At 40.4% G+C, this 26251-nt stretch overlaps 1 protein-coding gene across 11 annotated transcripts in view; it reads right to left on the bottom strand.

The window, feature by feature from the left end:
* Positions 1-26251, bottom strand: part of TP73 (tumor protein p73) — a 184261-nt gene that overhangs the window by 133119 nt on the left and 24891 nt on the right. For 2 of the 11 annotated variants that reach the window (XM_056544419.1, XM_056544424.1), the window contains exon 1: positions 199-335. The exons of 7 other annotated variants lie outside the window; for them this stretch is intronic. Coding sequence is in view for 2 of the 4 variants with exons in the window: in XM_056544425.1 (XP_056400400.1) it covers positions 199-209 (11 nt within the window). In the remaining 2 variants the exon portion in view is untranslated. Of the gene's footprint in view, positions 1-198; positions 336-26251 lie in introns of those variants that run through there. 2 more of the 11 variants (XM_056544425.1, XM_056544421.1) reach the window with 2 other exon arrangements.

Below are 26251 nucleotides of genomic sequence, written 5' to 3'. Positions count from 1 at the left end.
CCCAGTTCAATAAATCCAAAATAGCAGCAGCACACAACGTATATGGTGCAATAAACCACTATTTTTGCACCATATACTTATGTGTGCTGCTGCTATTTTGGATTTATAGATAGATAGATATGAGATAGATAGAACTGTTCAGGACTCGTCTCTCTGCAGAATTGCATTGTCAGCAAATAAAAGATATGAATGTATCACCTAAGGGTCATTGAAAGCGAGGGGAGATAGGCCTTTATGTCCTGGGTGGAGATGGGCGCAAAGTAAGATGTTATAAAGGCGGATTTCAATCTTTACTATAAGGTCCCTTTCTTCTCTGTACGCCACTGCTGTCAGATGAACGGCTGCACCGCTTGTCCTATGTGATGACAACATACTTATGACATCACAGCTCTACTATATCCGTAGATGTATTCACGAGGCCTAATGGTGGTTTCTATAACTATCAGGTGGGTCTCACATGTGCGGCCTGCTCTGTTTCTGGCATCATTGGTTTTATAGAAGTGTGTTCTGCAACCTGTGGCCCTCCAGCAGTTGCAAAACTACAACTCCCAGCATGCCCGGACAGCCAACGGCTGTCCGGGCATGCTGGGAGTTGTAGTTTTGCAACAGCTGTAGGGTCACAGGTTGAAAATTCCTGCTATATATACAATAAGGTTTACAATAAGAATCCATTAGGAAACAAGAAAAGCCTTGCTTTAGCAGGAAAATGGCGCGGGAAACTGTAAGGAACATCAACATCTCGCGATAAGTTCTGCTTCTTTTGTTAAAGACGACCGACCTGCACTCACCACGTGCTCAGACTGATTTTTACTGTAATTCAAAGTACCGGTGCTTTATTTACCAACGACGTGAGACCTTGTAACCGCACAATTGAACCCTATACATGCATGCAAAATGTATACCCAGTAACAGTACGCCTATAAAAATATACAGATGTAGCAGAGCTGAGTTTATCAAGCAGCATAGGCGTTTTTCCATTGAACCGCATGTAAAGAAACCTTATACTGATAATGGAGCGTTCGGTAACACATACAGCTCTGCTGCATCTCTAACTAAAGCTATATATAGAGAGATTCATTAGATACGTGGCTCTATATGTATCATTGTATAATTTCCAATTCAGTAATGACGTGACATCTAGGCTCTCACGTGGTGGACCTTTCTGGTTGCCCTTAAAATAATAGTGAAACCGTGAGGAGTCAGTAAGGATCTTATTAAAGTATAGACTTACCCCTCTTCCATTCGTTTTACTCCAAATTGACTCTCTGCAGTCGGAAATACCCCACTCAGTGGCCACAGCTTATTTTTAGGGCGCCAGTAACTCTCCATTTATATTAAAGAGTGGGCGGCACGGTCACAGACCACGTGATCTTATTTGTCATCAAGATGCTAAAAAGTTTTAAGGACGTTTTGAAACTTCCACTTCTCTTAGTGTTAAAGAGACAGTTGTGACTTCATTATAAACCGTGTCCCGGTCTTAGGTGACAGTGTTTATATGGCAGTCGGTGACTATACTCATTCACAGACAATAACACACAGTCAGTGTTCTGGACTCGTATCATGTGGGCTGTTCTCATTTCTAGTTTTTAATCAAAGTACCATATAGTGTAATAACAATGATAACAAACACTCAAAGTGAAATTACACTGAGGAAACGTTATAGGGATTGTCCAGTTCAGAAAACCTCATATAAACTGTATGGGAATTCTGAGTTACTAGAGGTAGGGGGGGCCCTCTACTTAGGGTCCTCATCTTTTGGCAAAAATAGAAAATGGAGTGTCTCTCCCTCCAGAAGACCTGTCCTGGTTTGAAATGACATTGCGTCATACCTAATTTCCTCTGAGGTGGCGCTGTAGGGAAATCAAACAGTTCCTTCAGGTTCTTCCAAAGATTACTGCTAATCCCTGTAAGGCCCCTTTCACACTACCGTTATGACACGGTAGTGTGCCGGCCTTCGGGAACACCGGGGAGAAAAAAAATACTGCTTGCATCGCCTTTTTCTCCTGCTTAAAAAAAAAGAAAAGAAGCTGCGCCTGATGGACCCCATTGATTATAATGGGGTCCATCTGGACCGACTGTTGCCCGTTGCGCCCCGTCAAAATGAAGGCCGGCAAACCCGTTCTTGATGGGACGCAATGGTAGTGTAAATGTAGCCTAAGTCCTAGCAGAAGGCCTGCTGACAAGAGACCCATCTAACAAGTAGGGATTGACTAAAGTCAGGACTCCCTTTAAGATTAGATCTATCACTTCACAGTGATGAATATCGAAGTAATGGTGAAGAAATGGCAGGGTGCAGATCGGTTATCAGGGCAGCTCAAGGTCTGTAGTAGGGCTCAGTGCCTGCTGTGACTCCGCTATTGATAAATAGTGCACTGATCTAATACAGTGGGGCAAAAAAGTATTTAGTCAGCCACCAATTGTGTACGTTCTCCCACTTATAAAGATGAGAGGCTGTAATTTTCATCATAGGTTATAACCTCAACTATGAGAGACATAATGAGAAAAAAAATCCATAAAATCACATAGTCTGATTTTTTAAGAATGTATTTGCAAATTATAGTGGAAAATAAGTATTTGGTCAATAACAAAAGTTAATCTCAATACTTTGTTATCTCCCCTTTGTTTGAGGTCAAACGTTTTTTGTCTTCACAAGGTTTTCACACACTGTTGCTGGTATTTTGCCCCATTCCTCCATGCAGATCTCCTCTAGGGCAGTGATGTTTTGGGGCTGTTGCTGGGCAACAAGGACTTTCAACACGCTCCAAAGGTTTTCTATGGGGTTGAGATCTGGAGACTGGGTAAGCCACTCCAGGACCTTGAAATGCTTCTTACAAAGCCACTCCTTCGTAGCCGGGGCAGTGTGTTTGGGATCATTGTCATGTTGGAAGACCCAGCCATGTTTCATCTTCAATGCCCTTGCTGAGGGAAGGAGGTTTTCACCCAAAATCTCACGATACATGGCCCCATTCATTCTTTCCTTTACACGGATAAGTCGTCCTGGTCCCTTTGCAGAAAAACAGCCCCAAAGCATGATGTTTCCTCCCTATGCTTCACAGTAGGTATGGTGTTCTTTGGATGCACTCAGCATTCTTTCTCCTTCAAACATGACGAGTTGAGTTTTTACCAAAAAGTTCTACTTTGGTTTCATCTGACCACATGACATTCTCCCAATCCTCTTCTGGATCATCCAAATTCTCTCTAGCAAACTTCAGACGGGCCCGGACATATACTGGCTTAAGCAGGGACACGTCTGGCACTGTATGATTTGAGTCCCTGGCGGTGTAGTGTGTTACTGATGGTAGCCTTTGTTACTTTGGTCCCAGCTCAATGCAGGTCATTCACTAGGTTCCCCCCGTGTGGTTCTGGGATTTTTGCTCACCGTTCTTGTGATCATTTTGACACCATGGGGTGAGATCTTGCGTGGAGCCCCAGATGAAGGGAGATTATCAGTGGTCTTGTATGTCTTCCATTTTCTAATAATTGCTCCCACAGTTCATTTCTTCACATCAAGCTGCTTGTCTATTGCAGATTCAGTCTTCCCAGCCTGTTGCAGGTCTACAATGTTGTTTCTGGTGTCCTTCGCCAGCTCTTTGGTCTTGGCCATAGTGGAGTTTGGAGTGTGACTGTTTGAGGTTGTGGACAGGTGTCTTTTATACTGATAACAAGTTCATACAGGAGCCATTAATACAGGTAATGAGTGGAGGACAGAGGAGACTCTTAAAGAAGAAGTTACAGGTCTGTGAGAGTCAGAAATCTTGCTTGTTTGTAGGTGACCAAATACTTATTTTCCACCATATAATTTGCAAATAAATTCTTTCAATATCAGACAAAGTGATTTTTATGGATTTTTTTTCTCATTACGTCTCTCATAGTTGAGGTTATAACCTATGATGAAAATTACAGCCTCTCATCTTTTTAAGTGGGAGAATTTGCACAATTGGTGGCTGACTGAATACTTTTTTGCTTCACTGTAGATCAATGTAATAAATATGTATTACAAGGAACGATGTATTATATAAATAAATATATATTACATTGTGCCTAAAAAAAGTTGCAGTTGATAAATCACCAACCTCTGCAAAAAACTAACCATGCCTCACTACATTCCACATGTTGTCCAAATGAGTTGTAAAAAAATATTTTTACTTTTTCACCAATTGCCCAAAGATTTTAGACAATTTACCACACAAAAAAACGCAACAGGGTAAAACCAATGAAAAATTCCTACCAGAAACTATTATATCTTTTGCTATAACAACCAGCAAATCCTAAGATACCACATACATCAGTATATAGACCTCCGACATGAAACCTGGCCTATCAATACCAGCCTCCAACTGGTGCCAGAAAGTTATACAGATTTGTAAATTACTTCTATTTAAAAATCTTAATCCTTCCAGTACTTATCAGCTGCTGTATACTCCAGGGGAAGTTCTTTTCTTTTTGAATTTATTTTCTGTCTGACCAAAGTGCTCTCTGCTGACACCTCTGTCCATGTCAGGAACTGTCCAGAGCAGAAGAGGTTTGCTATGAGGATTTGCTCCTACTCTGGACAGTTCCCGACACAGACAGAGGTGACTGTCTTCTGGAATATAGATTGGGTAAGTGTGGACTTTTGGCTGTTGAGCTAATGGGTAGGCTTTAAAGGTAGCTGAATACATAAGAATAACATTGGCTAAACCTGCTGCCTTTGGCTGGACTGGTCAACCCTCTAATGTGTATGACATTCATTTGTCAATGGTTAAGGTGAATTCATCATTGCAGTGGCTTACTCCCCTCTGCCCGCTGAGAATACATGCACACTTGGCCGAATAGATGTTAGCTTTAAAGAACAAGGATCCATCAGGTTACATTTTAACCTGTCTAAACCCATTGTATTCAGCCCCAGAGATATCCATCAGCCATCCACCAGGGTGCAATGTAGAGAAGGCATCCACCAATGGTGCAATGTATGGTGGGTATCCACCAACAGGCAATATGTATTAGGTATCCACCAACAGGCAATATGTGTGTTAGGTATCCACGAATAGTGCAATATGTGTTAGGTATCCACCAATAGTGCAATATGTGGTAGGTATTTACCAATGGTGCAATATGTGGTAGGTATTTACCAATGGTGCAATATGTGGTAGGTATTTACCAATAGTGCAATATGTGGTAGGTATTTACCAATGGTGCAATATGTGGTAGGTATTTACCAATGGTGCAAAATGTGGTAGGTATTTACCAATGGTGCAAAATGTGGTAGGTATTTACCAATGGTGCAAAATGTGGTAGGTATTTACCAATTGTACAATATGTGGTTAGCATCCACCAATGAGCAACATGTTTTAACTATCCACCAATAGAGCAATATGTGTTAGCTATCCACCAATGGTGTGATATGTGGTAGGCACCACCAATGATTCAATATGTGATAGGTATCTACCAATGGTGCAATATGTAGTAGGTGGTGCAATATATGGTAGGCACCAACAATAGTTTAAGATGTGGTAGGTATCCACCAATAGTGCAATATGTTGTAGGCATCCATCAACGGTGCAATATTGTCGCCATTCACCCCTGTGAGTGCATAAAACGTTGGTGCGGGTTGATGTTCTATGTGGCTTTTTTTTATATACGGTTCTATTATCAGCACCTTCAAATATTGTTACCTTTGCTGCAGTTTCGGTTTCCTGTCAATAGTTGGTGGGGGGCCTACTTAATTTTCCTATGGATTCTAATTACACCCCTGGCTAGAGAGAACAAACCTACAACAGCCGTACCAACCATCTCATTCTACAAAGGATAGCAAGCTGATGAAATGCCCCATTGTGTGCCAATAGAAAATATAGAGACCGATTGTAATTTTTGGACACAGGCCAATGCTAGAACTAGAAACAGATTTTTATGACATCTTAAAGGGGTACTCTGGTGGAAAACTTTTTTTTGTTTTTAAATCAACTGGTGCCAGAAGTTAAACAGATTTGTAAATTAATTCTATAAAAAAAAAAAAAATTATCCTTCCAGTACTTATTAGCTGCTTTATACTACAGAGGAAATTCTTTTCTTTTTAGAACACAGTGCTCTCTGCTGACATCTCTGTCCATTTTAAGAACTGTCCAGAGTAGGAGAAAATCCCCATAGCAAACATATGCTGCTCTGGACAGTTCCTAAAATGGACAGAGATGTCAGCAGAGAGCACTGTGCTCGTGATGTCAGCAGAGAGCACGGTGTTTCAAAAAGAAAAGAATTCCCTCTGTAGTATTCAGCAGCTAATAAGTACTGGAAGGATTAAGATTTTTTTAATAGAAGTCATTTACAAATCTGTTTAACTTTCTGGCACCAATTGATTTAAAAAGTAAAAGTTTTCCACAGGAGTACCCCTTTAAAGGGGTATTCCAGGAAAAAACTTTTTTTATATATATCAACTGGCTCCAGAAAGTTAAACAGATTTGTAAATTACTTCTATTAAAAAATCTTAATCCTTTCAGTACTTATGAGCTTCTGAAGTTAAGGTTTTTCTTTTCTGTCTAAGTGCTCTCTGATGACACGTGTCTCGAGAACCGCCCAGTTTAGAAGCAAATTCCCATAGCAAACCTCTTCTAAACTGGGCGGTTCCCGAGACACGTGTCATCAGAGAGCACTTAGACAGAAAAGAACAACCTTAACTTCAGAAGCTCATAAGTACTGAAAGGATAAAGATTTTTTAATAGAAGTAATTTACAAATCTGCTTAACTTTCTGGAGCCAGTTGATATATATAAAAAAAGTTTTTTCCTGGATAACCCCTTTAAGGGTTCACAGTCCCAGCACATGTATTGACTTTAAAGTAATATGCTCTAAAATCATTAGACATGAAGATAATGGAAGAAGAAAGAATAAGGAAATTCAAGTGCTTGTTTCCCAGAAGTAGAAACACAGAAGCTGAATTATGTTCCCAACCAGGGTGCCTCCAGCTGTTGCAAAACTACAACTCCCAGCATGCCCGGACAGCCAAGGGCTGTCCGGGCATGCTGGGAGTTGTAGTTTTGCAACAGCTGGAGGCACCCTGGTTGGGAAACATCACTCTAGGGTTATTCCTGACTAGTCGGAGAGACATACGCAAGAAGAAGAAGTCGCAGTCATTGCATGACAATGAGGCCCTACCTGCTCTGCAGGACTTTGTAAACTTCTCAGGAGAGGAGCGGCACGTTCTTGTGAAATAGCCTTCGCCGCACAAATGCCGTGTAGCGTCTCTTGTCTCCAAGGCGATGACATGGAGACTACTGACGGATAGGTGAAAGTGTGGCTTGGTTTGTATGCTCTTTCCTGGAACAGTGAGCACACACAAACTGGGAGTGTTACGCTCGGCTTGTAAGGAACTTCTGAGCCAACTTTATAAAAAGGAAAAGAAAACACCGAAAAACTATTGCCTGTCCCACAGCGATACGGTCCTAGTGGTTGACTTTCCTATGTGTCAAGGACTTACTAGAAGAAACGTCGCATAGATTTAAAGGGGTACTCCCGTGGAAAACTTTTTTTTTAAATCAACTGGTGCCAGAAAGTTAAACAGATTTGTAAATGACTTGTATTAAAAAAAATCTCAATCCTTCCAGTACTTATTAGCTGCTGAATACTATAGAGGAAATTATTTTCATTTTGGAACACAGTGCTCTCTGCTGACATCTCTGTCTATTTTAGGAACTGTGCAGGGCAGGACATGTTTGCTGTGGGGATTTTCTCATACTCTTAAAATGGACAGAGATGTCAGCAGAGAGCACTGTGCTCGTGATGTCAGTAGAGAGCGATGCAGCAGAGATGCAACAGTGACTTCGCGACCCCCGCTGCCCACTCCAAGCGTTCTAAACAAATGTCGGGTACTGCACAGAGATCGAGGAGCGTGGCAGTGACATCCCGACCCCCGCCGCGTGCTCCAAGCGTTTGGAACAAAATGTTCCGAACGCTGGGACAGCGGAGTACCCCTTTAAGTGTGTTCCTATAGTACTGTTATTGCACATAGAGTACAAGAAACATAGACTATTACAGTTGCATTGACGAAGGTCCGTTACCCGTTAATATAAATAGTGCTTTACACCATGATATAGTAAGTGAAAGTGATTTACCAAGCCAAGCTGTGGGGCCCTCTGGGAATCCACCCTAGCCATAATCTCACAACACCTTGTTTGTCTCTAAACAATTACCCTGAGCTGGTGTCTAGAGTCTGAGTAGATTAAGGAAAATACTTTACAAGACATCAGAATAGGCATACCATGAATGCGCAATTTCTACAACTCGATCCCAGGTAGTCAGACCCCAACAAGACAGAAAAAGTTGCTGAGTTTCCCATAGAAAACAATCAGATAACTTCTTTCATTTTTCAGATGCCATTTCAAAAATGAAAGAAGTTATCTGATTGATTGCTATGGGAAACTCAGCAACTTTTTCTCTGGACCAGTTTTGATAAATCTCCTCCAATGTCCTGGAAAGAATCCTGTACCAAAGTAAGAATATAGAAGCGTTTTCAGGATTTGAATAGGTAACATGTCAGCAAAACGAAAACGTATATCATTTATTAGAGGAGACCAACATTTTTACAATAGATTGCAAAAACTAAAAAAAAAAAAAACTCTATAAATGCCACATTGGGGAGATTAATCAAAACCTGTGCAGACGAAAAGTTGACCAGAAGCAAGCTGACTGGTTGCTATAGGCAACTGCACCACTCTTCCTCTACACAGGTTTTGATAAATCTCCCCTATTGTCTTCCATGATTACATTACCCACTAAAGTTCTATCACATAGTTTGGCTACAGTCATTTACAATGGAGACCCATGAGCACAGTTGTTAGTGGTCCATAGACAAAAATTATACTGGTACCAGTATATTCTTTCCATGCATGTTTAGGGAAATATAATGTGGTGTAGGTAGGTGGGTGTACAGTGGGAATGATGTTATAGGCCCTGGTAATGCTGGGCTCAGACCACGTTTTTGCAATACAGTTACCATATACGCTTTCAATTTGAAAACTGCACTGAACTGTATTGAAAACCGTATGCCAAAAGATGCATCAGGTTGTGTCCGTTTTGCAACCTGTATGGTTTTGTCAGTTTTTTTCCCCGTACCCAAAATCATAGCCTACCACGGTTTTTGGTCCAGGTGAAAAACCGTATTGAAACCGTATACGTTTTTTTTTAAAGATGGGAATCAATGGGAACCCTACAGAACCTTATGTGCGTACGGTTCCATCCAGTTTTCACCATACGGTTTTTGACTTCGCACAGTTTTTTCCTTGGAATTTCAATCAAAGTGAAACTTTATTCATAATGGAATGAAAAGTTATAAACTAATACGTTTTTTTCTTAAAAAACGGATGCAACCTGACATCATTTTTGAAACCGTATACTGTTTTTAACTGTATATGGGTTGAAATTTGTACACACGTTTTGATACAGTTTAGTCCAGTTTTGAGGAATCCATTTTTTATCAAAAACCTGATACGGGAACGGTATTGCAAAAACATTGTGGGAACTCAGCCTTACATGTAGAGGTTGCAATTCCTGGCATCCAAGAGGGAAAAAGAGTGGGGTTACTACTTGGTGCCTGGAAAGGGTCTTGCAAGTGAGTCTATATATAGTTAGTCCAATCATTAGGCTCAGTCTCTGGGACCAAGGGATCAATGACATCTTATAAGCTAGTCAAGGAGCACATCAGGTAAACTGTTCAGAAAAGGGGTTGATGGGGTATAAAAATGTTCCAACTAACTGTAATATTTTTGGGCCTCCTGCTGGACCTCACATTCCTATTGATATCAGTTGGTGGGGTGGTAAAGGTCAACCCAGGGCAATTGCCCTCCTGGCCCTGCATACTCTGACTCCTCTTGAAAAATTAGAAGCAGTTTTGGAACGGTCTGGTTTATTTGCTATCACTCATTGTCTTACTTCCTTACTCTGGACTCCCTTACTCAAGTATTCTCCCTGCTGGGGAACAGGGAAGGGCATTATATCATTACAACGGTAGGGACCTAGGGGGATCTGCCAATTTGTTGCTTACTGCTACAACCTGAGGACTATTTACCTTTCTAATTCTTTCTTTTACACACTATTCTGGTATTTTCCATCAGGGTTTTTACTATAAGGGAAGCAGCAATAGTCCCCTGTGACTTGCATTGTGGATGATCTACAACCTTCTTTAGTTCAGACAAGAAACAGAGGTTGTCATAAGGTGTAATTTTGAAGAGCATGAAATGCATGAAATCTGAAGGAAAGATAAAAAAAAACTTTACTCAGTCTACTATAAAAAAAAGCAACTATAGCAAACCCCCAGGTTACAAAAAATCTTAAATAATATCCTGTAAGTAATACAAATTGCCTGCAGCCTCACTATAAATGTTACAACATAACCAGCCAGGCATGGAATTTATTCAAAAAGCTTTACTGCGGTCTAGGTACACTCAACAACAGCCCTTCTCCCCACCCCCCACCCCAATTAATGTTTACAAACATCCTAAGTCACCTAAAACTCCACCTAATGTAAAACAAACAAACACAAAAAATAAAATAAAAAGGGAATTGGGGAGAGGAGGAGGACGCAGCTGCAGCTTCAGTGACACAACACTATAGGGAGGAGTAGCGCACACAGCCCAGACATCCTAAAAGGAATTGTGCATTCAGAATGCACCGAGGACACAAAATATACAGGCTGGATTCAACTGCATCTTAAATGATGATTCATACTTTGCCGCTAGGTATGTTCACCCCTAAATATATTTATTAAAGTGATACACCAAAACAGAAGACAGACCCTTTTAGAAATTGTTCATGTTTGATCACCAAATTTTCGAAACTTTGCTGACTGGATTTTTACCTCTCACATTATCTGTAATATATGTTTATTTTATCCGTAAACTAATTAAGCTCTTTGTTTACAGCGTCATCTTCTTCATTTGCACTTTCCTCCAAGACGGTGGAAATGATAACAAGTCGGAGGCTTACAAACTGCAGGGAAATAATTAGACTGAATATCGTCTGAGGGTAGAAATTAAGGGAGATGATACATGTTTGGGCACGTTTTTATGAAGGAAAAAAAATAATAGGAGAGAAGAGCGTCAATTACCAGACTGTTGTGTTGACATAGTTAGGACTACTGGGAAGAAAATGTGTGGAAATAAAAATATAAATGAAGGCCTAATCATATAGTGTTACAGATCGAGACCTCTCAGAGACAGGGTGATATACACTGCTCAAAAAAATAAAGGGAACACTAAGATAACACGTCCTAGATCTGAATGAATGAACTAATCGTATGAAATACTTTCCTCTTTACATAGTTGAATGAGCTGACAACAAAATCACACAAAAATTATCAATGGAAATCATCAACCCCTGGAGGTCTGGATATGGAGTCACTCAAAATCACAGTGGAAAACCCCACTACAGGCTGATCCAACTTTATGTAATGTCCTTAATACAAGTCCCAATGAGGCTCAGTAGTGTGTGTGGCCTCCACGTGCCCGTATGACCTCCCTACAATGCCTGGGCATGCTCCTGATGAGGTGGAGGATGGTCTCCTGAGGGATGTCCTCCCAGACCTGGACTAAAGCATCCGCCAACTCCTGGACAGTCTGTGGTAGATGGAGAGAGACGTCCCAGATGTGCTCAATCGGATTCAGGTCTGGGGAACGGGCGGCCAGTCCATAGCATCAATGCCTTCCTCTTGTAGGAACTGCTGGCACACTCCAGCCACATGAGGTCTAGCATTGTCTTGTATTAGGAGGCACCCAGGGCCAACCGCACCAGCCGTATGGTCTCACAAGGGGTCTGAGGATCTCATCTCGGTACCTGATGACAGTCAGGCTACCTCTGGCAAGCACATGGAGGGCTGTGCAGCCCAAAAAGAAATGCCACCCCACACCATTACTGACCCATCGCCAAAACCGGTCATGATGGTGCAGGTAGCAGAACGTTCTCCACGGCATCTCCAGACTCTGTCACATCTGTCAAATGTGCTCAGTGTGAACCTGCTTTCATCTGTGAAGAGCACAGGGCACCAGTGGCAAATTTTCCAATCTTGGTGTAATCTGGCAAATGTCAAACATCCTGCACGGTGTTGGGCTGTAAGCACAACCCCCACCTGTAGGACCCTCATACCACCCTCATGGAGCTGTTTCTGACAGTTTGAGTAGACACATGCACATTTGTGGCCTGCTGGAGGTCATTTTGCAGGGCTTTGGCAGTGCTCCTCCTTGCACTAAGGCGGAGGTAGTGGCCCTGCTGCTGGGTTGTTGCCCTTCTATGGCCTCCTCCACGTCTCCTGATGTACTGGCCTGTTTCCTGGTAGCGCCTCCATGCTCTGGACACTACGCTGACAGACACAGAAAACCTTCTTGCCACAACTTGCATTGATGTGCCATCCTGGATGAGCTGCACTACCTGAGCCACTTGTGTGGGTTGTAGACTCCGTCTCATGCTACCACTAGAGTGAAAGCACCGCCAGCATTAAAAAGTGACCAAAACATCAGCCAGGAAGCACGGAAACTGAGAAGTGGTCTGTGGTCACCACCTGTAGAACCACTTCTTTATTGGGAGTGTCTTGCTAATTGCCTATAATTTCCACCTGTTGTCTGTTCCATTTGCACAACAGCATGTGAAATTGATTGTCAATCAGTGTTGCTTCCTGAGTGGACAGTGGGATTTCACAGAAGTGTCATTGACTTGGAGTTACATTGTGTTGCTTAAGTGCTCCCTCTATTTTTTTGAGCAGTGTATATAAATATATATATATATATATATATATATATGTGTGTGTGTGTGTGTGTGTGTGTGTATGTATATAGCCTGGAAGAGGAGTGCTATTTCTGTGTTTTATTAATACACAGCTCCAAGCCCCTTGCATAGGCACAATACACAAAGGTAACAACATCACGGTGGCTGCAAACAGCTGCAACAGAAGAACCGTACTGCATACTGATAAATTGAACTCTATAGTAAAACTGTACACAATATGCTCATGCGCTCCCCCTAATGGTGGCTGTGGGCAGAAAAAATAAATAAATATATATATATATATATATATATATATATATATATTTAAATTGGTTGTCCAGGAGTATTTTGGGTTAAAGGGGTACTCCACTGGAAAAAAAAATATGTAAATCAACTGGTGCCAGAAAGTTAAACAGATTTGTAAATTACTTCTATTAAAAAATCTTAATCCTTCCAGTACTTATCAGCTGCTGTTATGATTCACAGGAAGTTCTTTTCTTTTTGAATTTCCTTTCTGCCTGACCACAGTGCTCTCTGCTGACACCTCTGTCCATTTTAGGAACTGTCCAGAGTAGGAGCAAATCCCCATAGAAAACCTCTCCTGCTCTGGACAGTTCCTAAAATGGATAGAGGTGTCAGCAGAGAGCACTGTGGTCAGGCAGAAAGGAAATTCAAAAAGAAAAGAACTTCCTCTGTAGTATACAGCAGCTGATAAGTACTGGAAGGATTAAGATTTTTTTAATAGAAGTAATTTACAAATCTGTTTAACTTTCTGGCACCAGTTGATTTAAAAAAAATGTTTTCCAGTGGAGTACCCCTTTAAATTATCTTATCCCCTTTGCACAGTTGTCAGATCGCGTGGGGGGTTTGGGGTGGTGTCCGACCACTGGGACCCCTTGTGATCCTCAGAACAGAGCCCCGACTTAAATGAAGCGTTGAATCACGCTTGTGTGACACCGCTCCATTCATTTCTATAGAGCTGGCAAAAAGAGTATCTTTGCAGACCATTTACTTTACTCATCTCATTGTGCATGAATATTGTTATATTCTCCATCCAGAAAAAAATTATTCAGATTTCTGCAGGTTGCTTGTTATCAGGAAACAAACAAAAAAAATTATGGGAGCTCATATTAATGTTACAGAGTTGGAGCTGAGCTGTGAGATCAGATGACTGTCTGTGGAATTTGTTTTACTTTTGCTTTAGTTGTGAATGGAGAGAAAAACAATATATAGCTAACCATACACAATAAGAAATATAGGGCTGGCACTATAGCTCAACATGAGTATAAAGCATCAAAAGGATTCTAACAATAGAGCAAATGCAAACAATGCAAAAAAGACACTGGGGGTGCTCTGCTATTTGATGAGATCCAACTAGAACGAAGTGCAAAAAAGAAGGAGCATGGCGGCACCGTCCAAATAAAAAATGAGTGTCCAAATAAAAAGTAGATCCTTTATTGCATCTTAGTAAAAACATCTCAGCAGTGGTGGACGTAGCTGCTATTTCCTTCTCTACTACCCCCACGAACACTACTGCTGAGATTTATTAACTAAAGGGTCAGTTTCAACTTACAATGGCCTCAACATACAATAGTTTCAACATACAATGGTCTTTTCTGGACCATTGTAAGTTGAAACCAGACTCAACATACAATACTACAGACAGACCAGATCTGTGAAACGTGTCAATGAACTGACCAATCAGAATGGGCATTCACTGGTAAAACTCCTGTATTACTGAAGTGTATGCACTGACTGATGTCTGGTAGCGCCCCCTACAGTACAGGGAGGTATTACATGTTCTATACTCTTTACCTGTATCACTGAAGTGTATGCACTGACTGGTGTCTGGTAGCGCCCCCTACAGTACAGGGAGGTATTACATGTTCTGTACTCTTTACCTGTATTACTGAAGTGTATGCACTGACTGGTGTCTGGTAGCGCCCCCTACAGTACAGGGAGGTATTACATGTTCTGTACTCTTTACCTGTATTACTGAAGTGTATGCACTGACTGGGGTCTGGTAGCACCCCCTACAGTACAGGGAGGTATTACATGTTCTGTACTCTTTACCTGTATTACTGAAGTGCATGCACTGACTGGTGTCTGGTAGCGCCCCCTACAGTACAGGGAGGTATTACATGTCCTGTACTCTTTACCTGTATTACTGAAGTGCATGCACTGACTGGTGTCTGGTAGTGCCCCCTACAGTACAGGGAGGTATTACATGTTCTGTACTCTTTACCTGTATTACTGAAGTGTATGCACTGACTGGTGTCTGGTAGCGCCCCCTACAGTACAGGGAGGTATTACATGTTCTGTACTCTTTACCTGTATTACTGAAGTGTATGCACTGACTGGGGTCTGGTAGCACCCCCTACAGTACAGGGAGGTATTACATGTTCTGTACTCATACCTGCTTGAGAAACACTGACATAGACAGTGATTTACAGCTCCCAGCAGATCTTTCTTACTTTTATATGTAAGGATTTGCTCTATCTATATTAGTTATCTACTTATTTTTCTTTAATTCTCACTTTTTCCTATTTTTGGATGACATTTTGGTGCCTTTTGAACCAATTACCAGGTTATGAGAGTTATGGTCTCAACATACAATGGTTTAAACATACAATGGTCGTCCGAGAACCAATTACTATTGTAACTTGAGGGACCACTGTAGTTATATTTTTGTACATACAGTAGGAGGTAGCATTATAGTAGTTAAACTTGAGATATATATCACATTTTGCTAGTATATTAGAAATCACTATAATTATGTTATGCTTTAAAGGGGTACTCCGGCGCTAAGACATCTTATCCCCTATCCAAAGAACCCCCGCGATCAGGCATCTTATTCCCTATCCAAAGGATAGGGGATAAGATGTCTGAGCGCCAGAGTACCCCTTTAAGGACACCTACAGGTACAAGATAACATGACTCGTGTTTATATTATTGCTTTTTCTGTCATTGATACATTCACAAAATGACTGAGTTGAGAAAACAGCAGAACACCTGCTTCAGTGCCTATGTGACTCCCCTGGCACCGGCTCCCAGGACGGTACCTCTTTGCTGAGAAACACCACAAAGGCAATTAATTTCACCGTGCCAGGCCACGGCAACAAAGAGAATTGAATCTCCAGATGTAAAGGATACAGAACAAGATGTTACCATGTACCATGGGTATAGTGAGAGGAAGACAAAAGCACAGCAAGGCAACAAGGCACAGCAAAAACAGGGGAACATTCCCTGATTGGGACAAATGGGAGTAAAGCATCATGACTATAAATAAATGCTGTAGGATGTTACTCCACATTCTCAGAGGGAGTTTTTACATGTTTTTTTTTTTATAGAAGTAATTCCCCGGGTTTACATTTGTCCGGCAATGTCCCTGATAAGAATGGATAGGAACAACAGATGTCACAAGCTAGAACTTTTGCACCTAATGTTCCATCCATTGCCTCATAGGCTGAGGTGGGGTACAGCACCGGACCTATGAACCATTAGGCATATTTGCCAATTTACTGGATCAAAAAAGGCCACCATGCAGCCTTTTTTTGATACAGCATCGGATGGCAAATATGTCGGACATCACATATACAGTATATCCCATAAGTGACTCCACCCCTCACACTATATATATACAGTATATCCCATAAGTGACTCCACCCATCACATTATATATACAGTATCTCCCATAAGTGAGTCCACCCCTCACATTATATATACAGTATATCCCATAAGTGACTCCACCCCTCACATTATATATATACAGTATATCCCATAAGTGACTCCACCCCTCACATTATATATACAGTATCTCCCATAAGTGAGTCCACCCCTCACATTATATATACAGTATATCCCATAAGTGACACCACCCCTCACATTATATATACAGTATATCCCATAAGAGAGTCCACCCCTCACATTATATATACAGTATATCCCATAAGTGAGTCCACCCCTCACATTATATATACAGTATATCCCATAAGTGAGTCCACCCCTCACATTATATATATACAGTATATCCCATAAGTGACTCCACCCCTCACATTATATATACAGTATATCCCATAAGAGAGTCCACCCCTCACATTATATATACAGTATATCCCATAAGTGAGTCCACCCCTCACATTATATATACAGTATCTCCCATAAGTGACTCCCCCCCTCACATTATATACAGTATATCCCATAAGTGACTCCACCCCTCACATTATATACAGTATATCCCGTAAGTGACTCCACCCCTCACATTATATATACAGTATATCCCATAAGTGAGTCCACCCCTCACATTATATATACAGTATCTCCCATAAGTGACTCCCCCCCTCACATTATATACAGTATATCCCATAAGTGACTCCACCCCTCACATTATATATACAGTATATCCCATAAGTGAGTCCACCCCTCACATTATATACAGTATATCCCATAAGTGACTCCACCCCTCACATTATATATACAGTATATCCCATAAGTGAGTCCACCCCTCACATTATATACAGTATATCCCATAAGTGACTCCACCCCTCACATTATATATACAGTATATCCCATAAGTGAGTCCACCCCTCACATTATATATACAGTATATCCCATAAGTGAGTCCACCCCTCACATTATATATACAGTATCTCCCATAAGTGAGTCCACCCCTCACATTATATATACAGTATCTCCCATAAGTGAGTCCACCCCTCACATTATATATACAGTATATCCCATAAGTGACTCCACCCCTCACATTATATATATACAGTATATCCCATAAGTGAGTCCACCCCTCACATTATATATACAGTATCTCCCATAAGTGACTCCACCCCTCACATTATATATATACAGTATATCCCATAAGTGAGTCCACCCCTCACATTATATATACAGTATATCCCATAAGTGAGTCCACCCCTCATTATATATACAGTATCTCCCATAAGTGAGTCCACCCCTCACATTATATATACACACAGTATCTCCCATAAGTGACTCCACCCCTCACATTATATATATACAGTATATCCCATAAGAGAGTCCACCCCTCACATTATATATATACAGTATATCCCATAAGTGAGTCCACCCCTCCCATTATATATACAGTATATCCCATAAGTGACTCCACCCCTCACATTATATATACAGTATATCCCATAAGTGACCTCACCCCTCACATTATATATACAGTATATCCCATAAGTGAGTCCACCCCTCACATTATATATATACAGTATATCCCATAAGTGAGTCCACCCCTCACATTATATATACAGTATATCCCATAAGTGAGTCCACCCCTCACATTATATATACAGTATATCCCATAAGTGACTCCACCCCTCACATTATATATACGGTATCTCCCATAAGTGACTCCACCCCTCACATTATATATACAGTATCTCCCCTAAGTGAGTCCACCCCTCACATTATATATATACAGTATATCCCATAAGTGACTCCACCCCTCACATTATATATACAGTATATCCCATAAGTGACTCCACCCCTCACATTATATATACAGTATATCCCATAAGTGACTCCACCCCTCACATTATATACAGTATATCCCATAAGTGACTCCACCCCTCACATTATATATACAGTATATCCCATAAGTGACTCCACCCCTCACATTATATATACAGTATATCCCATAAGTGACTCCACCCCTCACATTATATACAGTATATCCCATAAGTGAGTCCACCCCTCACATTATATATACAGTATATCCCATAAGTGACTCCACCCCTCACATTATATATACAGTATATCCCATAAGTGAGTCCACCCCTCACATTATATACAGTATATCCCATAAGTGACTCCACCCCTCACATTATATATACAGTATATCCCATAAGTGACTCCACCCCTCACATTATATATACAGTATATCCCATAAGTGACTTCACCCCTCACATTATATACACAGTTTCTCCCATAAGTGAGTCCACCCCTCACATTATATACACAGTATATCCCATAAGTGACTCCACCCCTCACATTATATATACAGTATATCCCATAAGTGACTCCACCCCTCACATTATATATACAGTATATCCCATAAGTGACTCCACCCATCACATTATATATACAGTATATCCCATAAGTGAGTCCACCCCTCACATTATATACACAGTATATCCCATAAGTGACTCCACCCCTCACATTATATATACAGTATCTCCCATAAGTGAGTCCACCCCTCACATTATATATACAGTATATCCCATAAGTGACTCCACCCCTCACATTATATATACAGTATCTCCCATAAGTGACTCCACCCCTCACATTATATATACAGTATATCCCATAAGTGACTCCACCCCTCACATTATATATACAGTATATCCCATAAGTGACTCCACCCCTCACATTATATATACAGTATATCCCATAAGTGACTCCACCCCTCACATTATATATACAGTATCTCCCATAAGTGACTCCACCCCTCACATTATATACAGTATATCCCATAAGTGAGTCCACCCCTCACATTATATATACAGTATATCCCATAAGTGACTCCACCCCTCACATTATATATACAGTATATCCCATAAGTGACTCCACCCCTCACATTATATATACAGTATATCCCATAAGTGACTCCACCCCTCACATTATATACACAGTATAAAATATATCCCATAAGTGACTCCACCCCTCACATTATATATACAGTATCTCCCATAAGTGACTCCACCCCTCACATTATGTATACAGTATATCCCATAATTGACTCCACCCCTCAAATATATACAGTATCTCCCATAAGTGACTCCACCCCTCACATTATATTAACAGTATATCCCATTAGTGACTCCACCCCTCACATTATATATACAGTATCTCCCATAAGTGAGTCCACCCCTCACATTATATATACAGTATCTCCCCTAAGTGAGTCCACCCCTCACATTATATATACAGTATATCCCATAATTGACTCCACCCCTCACATTATATATACAGTATCTCCCATAAGTGAGTCCACCCCTCACATTATATATACAGTATATCCCATAAGAGAGTCCACCCCTCACATTATATATACAGTATATCCCATAAGTGAGTCCACCCCTCACATTATATATACAGTATATCCCATAAGTGACTCCACCCCTCACATTATATATACAGTATATCCCATAATTGACTCCACCCCTCACATTATATATACAGTATCTCCCATAAGTGAGTCCACCCCTCACATTATATATACAGTATATCCCATAAGTGAGTCCACCCCTCACATTATATATACAGTATATCCCATAAGTGACTCCACCCCTCACATTATATATACAGTATCTCCCATAAGTGAGTCTACCCCTCACATTATATATACAGTATATCCCATAAGTGACTCCACCCCTCACATTATATATACAGTATATCCCATAAGTGAGTCCACCCCTCACATTATATATACAGTATATCCCATAAGTGAGTCCACCCCTCACATTATATACAGTATATCCCATAAGTGAGTCCACTCCTCACATTATATATACAGTATATCCCATAAGTGAGTCCACCCCTCACATTATATACAGTATATCCCATAAGTGACTCCACCCCTCACATTATATATACAGTATCTCCCATAAGTGAGTCCACCCCTCACATTATCTATACAGTATATCCCATAAGTGACTCCACCCCTAACATTATATATACAGTATATCCCATAAGTGAGTCCACCCCTCACATTATATATACAGTATATCCCATAAGAGAGTCCACTCCTCACATTATATATACAGTATATCCCATAAGTGACTCCACCCCTTACATTATATACAGTATCTCCCATAAGTGACTCCACCCCTCACATTATATACAGTATATCCCATAAGTGAGTCCACCCCTCACATTATATACAGTATATCCCATAAGTGACTCCACCCCTCACATTATATATACAGTATATCCCATAAGTGAGTCCACCCCTCACATTATATATAGTATCTCCCATAAGTGACTCCACCCCTCACATTATATATAGTATATCCCATAAGTGACTCCACCCCTCACATTATATATACAGTATCTCCCATAAGTGACTCCACCCCTCACATTATATACAGTATATCCCATAAGTGAGTCCACCCCTCACATTATATATACAGTATCTCCCATAAGTGACTCCACCCCTCACATTATATACAGTATATCCCATAAGTGAGTCCACCCCTCACATTATATACAGTATCTCCCATAAGTGACTCCACCCCTCACATTATATATACAGTATCTCCCATAAGTGAGTCCACCCCTCACATTATATATACAGTATATCCCATAAGTGACTCCACCCCTCACATTATATATAGTATATCCCATAAGTGACTCCACCCCTCACATTATATATACAGTATCTCCCATAAGTGACTCCACCCCTCACATTATATACAGTATATCCCATAAGTGAGTCCACCCCTCACATTATATACAGTATATCCCATAAGTGAGTCCCCCCCTCACATTATATACAGTATCTCCCATAAGTGACTCCACCCCTCACATTATATATACAGTATCTCCCATAAGTGAGTCCACCCCTCACATTATATATACAGTATATCCCATAAGTGACTCCACCCCTCACATTATATATAGTATATCCCATAAGTGACTCCACCCCTCACATCATATATACAGTATATCCCATAAGTGAGTCCACCCCTCACATTATATATAGTATCTCCCATAAGTGACTCCACCCCTCACATTATATATACAGTATATCCCATAAGTGACTCCACCCCTCACATTATATATAGTATATCACATAAGTGACTCCACCCCTCACATCATATATACAGTATATCCCATAAGTGACTCCACCCCTCACATTATATATAGTATATCCCATAAGTGAGAGCCCACCCCTCACATTATATACAGTATATCCCATAAGTGAGTCCACCCCTCACATTATATACAGTATATCCCATAAGTGACTCCACCCCTCACATTATATACAGTATATCCCATAAGTGACTCCACCCCTCACATTATATACAGTATATCCCATAAGTGAGAGCCCACCCCTCACATTATATACAGTATATCCCATAAGTGAGTCCACCACTCACATTATATACAGTATATCCCATAATTGACTCCACCCCTCACATTATATACAGTATATCCCATAAGTGACTCCACCCCTCACATTATATACAGTATATTCCATAAGTGACTCCACCCCTCACATTATATATACAGTATATCCCATAAGTGAGTCCACCCCTCACATTATAAACAGTATATCCCATAAGTGAGTCCCCCCCTCACATTATATACAGTATCTCCCATAAGTGACTCCACCCCTCACATTATATATACAGTATCTCCCATAAGTGAGTCCACCCCTCACATTATATATACAGTATATCCCATAAGTGACTCCACCCCTCACATCATATATACAGTATATCCCATAAGTGAGTCCACCCCTCACATTATATATAGTATCTCCCATAAGTGACTCCACCCCTCACATTATATATACAGTATATCCCATAAGTGACTCCACCCCTCACATTATATATAGTATATCCCATAAGTGACTCCACCCCTCACATCATATATACAGTATATCCCATAAGTGACTCCACCCCTCACATTATATATAGTATATCCCATAAGTGAGAGCCCACCCCTCACATTATATACAGTATATCCCATAAGTGAGTCCACCCCTCACATTATATACAGTATATCCCATAAGTGACTCCACCCCTCACATTATATACAGTATATCCCATAAGTGACTCCACCCCTCACATTATATACAGTATATCCCATAAGTGAGAGCCCACCCCTCACATTATATACAGTATATCCCATAAGTGAGTCCACCCCTCACATTATATACAGTATATCCCATAATTGACTCCACCCCTCACATTATATACAGTATATCCCATAAGTGACTCCACCCCTCACATTATATACAGTATATCCCATAAGTGAGTCCACCCCTCACATTATATATACAGTATCTCCCATAAGTGAGTCCACCCCTCACATTATATATACAGTATATCCCATAAGTGATTCCACCCCTCACATTATATATACAGTATATCCCATAAGTGAGTCCACCCCTCACATTATATATACAGTATATCCCATAAGTGACTCCACCCCTCACATTATATATACAGTATATCCCATAAGTGAGTCCACCCCTCACATTATATATACAGTATTTCCCATAAGTGAGTCCACCCCTCACATTATATATACAGTATATCCCATAAGTGACTCCACCCCTCACATTATATACAGTATATCACATAAGTGACTCCACCCCTCACATTATATACAGTATCTCCCATAAGTGAGTCCACCCCTCACATTATATGTACAGTATATCCCATAAGTGACTCCACCCCTCACATTATATATACAGTATCTCCCATAAGTGACTCCACCCCTCACATTATATATACAGTATATCCCATAAGTGACTCCACCCCTCACATTATATGTACAGTATATTCCATAAGTGAGTCCACCCCTCACATTATATATACAGTATATCCCATAAGTGACTCCACCCCTCACATTATATATACAGTATCTCCCATAAGTGACTCCACCCCTCACATTATATATACAGTATATCCCATAAGTGACTCCACCCCTCACATTATATGTACAGTATATTCCATAAGTGAGTCCACCCCTCACATTATATACAGTATATCCCATAAGTGACTCCACCCCTCACATTATATATACAGTATATTCCATAAGTGAGTCCACCCCTTACATTACATATACAGTATATCCCATAAGTGAGTCCACCCCTCACATTATATACAGTATATCCCATAAGTGACTCCACCCCTCACATTATATATACAGTATATCCCATAAGTGACTCCACCCCTCACATTATATATACAGTATATCCCATAAGTGAGTCCACCCCTCACATTATATATACAGTATATCCCATAAGTGACTCCACCCCTCACATTATATATACAGTATATCCCATAAGTGAGTCCACCCCTCACATTATATACAGTATATCCCATAAGTGACTCCACCCCTCACATTATATATACAGTATATCCCATAAGTGACTCCACCCCTCACATTATATATACAGTATATCCCATAAGTGACTACACCCCTCACATTATATATACAGTATATCCCATAAGTGAGTCCACCCCTCACATTATATATACAGTATATCCCATAAGTGAGTCCACCCCTCACATTATATATACAGTATTTCCCATAAGTGAGTCCACCCCTCACATTATATATACAGTATATTCCATAAGTGAGTCCACTCCTCACATTATATATACAGTATCTCCCATAAGTGACTCCACCCCTCACATTATATATACAGTATATCCCATAAGTGACTCCACCCCTCACATTATATATAGTATCTCCCATAAGTGAGTCCAACCCTCACATTATATATACAGTATATCCCATAAGTGACTCCACCCCTCACATTATATATAGTATCTCCCATAAGTGAGTCCACACCTCACATTATATACATTGTATCTCCCATAAGTGACTCCACCCCTCACATTATATATACAGTATATCCCATAAGTGACTCCACCCCTCACATTATATATACAGTATCTCCCATAAGTGAGTCCACCCCTCACATTATATATACAGTATATCCCATAAGTGAGTCCACCCCTCACATTATATATATACAGTATATCCCATAAGTGAGTCCACCCCTCACATTATATATATTGTATCTCCCATAAGTGACTCCACCCCTCACATTATATATACAGTATATCCCATAAGTGAGTCCACACCTCACATTATATATATACAGTATATCCCATAAGTGAGTACACCCCTCACATTATATATACAGTATCTCCCATAAGTGACTCCACCCCTCACATTATATACACAGTATCTCCCATAAGTGAGTCCACCCCTCACATTATATATACAGTATATCCCATAAGTGAGTCCACCCCTCACATTATATATACAGTATATCCCATAAGTGACTCCACCCCTCACATTATATATACAGTATATCCCATAAGTGAGTCCACCCCTCACATTATATATACAGTATATCCCATAAGTGACTCCACCCCTCACATTATATATACAGTATATCCCATAAGTGACTCCACCCCTCACATTATATATACAGTATCTCCCATAAGTGACTCCACCCCTCACATTATATACAGTATATCCCATAAGTGAGTCCACCCCTCACATTATATATACAGTATATCCCATAAGTGACTCCACCCCTCACATTATATATACAGTATATCCCATAAGTGACTCCACCCCTCACATTATATATACAGTATCTCCCATAAGTGAGTCCACCCCTCACATTATATACAGTATATCCCATAAGTGACTCCACCCCTCACATTATATACAGTATATCCCATAAGTGAGTCCACCCCTCACATTATATATACAGTATATCCCATAAGTGAGTCCACCCCTCACATTATATATACAGTATCTCCCATAAGTGAGTCCACCCCTCACATTATATATACAGTATATCTCATAAGTGAGTCCACCCGTCACATTATATATACAGTATCTCCCATAAGTGAGTCCACCCCTCACATTATATATACAGTATATCTCATAAGTGAGTCCACCCCTCACATTATATATACGGTATCTCCCATAAGTGAGTCCACCCCTCACATTATATATACAGTATCTCCCATAAGTGAGTCCACCCCTCACATTATATATACAGTATATCCCATAAGTGAGTCCACCCCTCACATTCTATATACAGTATATCTCATAAGTGAGTCCACCCCTCACATTATATATACAGTATATCCCATAAGTGAGTCCACCCCTCACATTATATATACAGTATCTCCCATAAGTGAGTCCACCCCTCACATTATATATACAGTATATCTCATAAGTGAGTCCACCCCTCACATTATATATACAGTATATCTCATAAGTGAGTCCACCCCTCACATTATATATACAGTATATCCCATAAGTGACTACACCCCTCACATTATATATACAGTATATCCCATAGTGAGTCCACCCCTCACATTATATATACAGTATCTCCCATAGTGAGTCCACCCCTCACATTATATATATACAGTATATCCCATAAGAGAGTCCACCCCTCACATTATGTATACGGTATCTCCCATAAGTGAGTCCACCCCTCACATTATATATACAGTATATCCCATAAGTGAGTCCACCCCTCACATTATATATACAGTATATCCCATAAGTGACTCCACCCCTCACATTATATATACAGTATATCCCATAAGTGACTACACCCCTCACATTATATATACAGTATATCCCATAAGTGACTACACCCCTCACATTATATATACAGTATATCCCATAAGTGAGTCCACCCCTCACATTATATATACAGTATATCCCATAAGTGAGTCCACCCCTCACATTATATATACAGTATATTCCATAAG

Source organism: Hyla sarda, chromosome 10 (genome assembly GCF_029499605.1).
Source record: "Hyla sarda isolate aHylSar1 chromosome 10, aHylSar1.hap1, whole genome shotgun sequence".
Taxonomy (NCBI): Eukaryota; Metazoa; Chordata; class Amphibia; order Anura; family Hylidae; genus Hyla; species Hyla sarda.
This window is presented reverse-complemented; position numbering and strand designations above follow the sequence as displayed.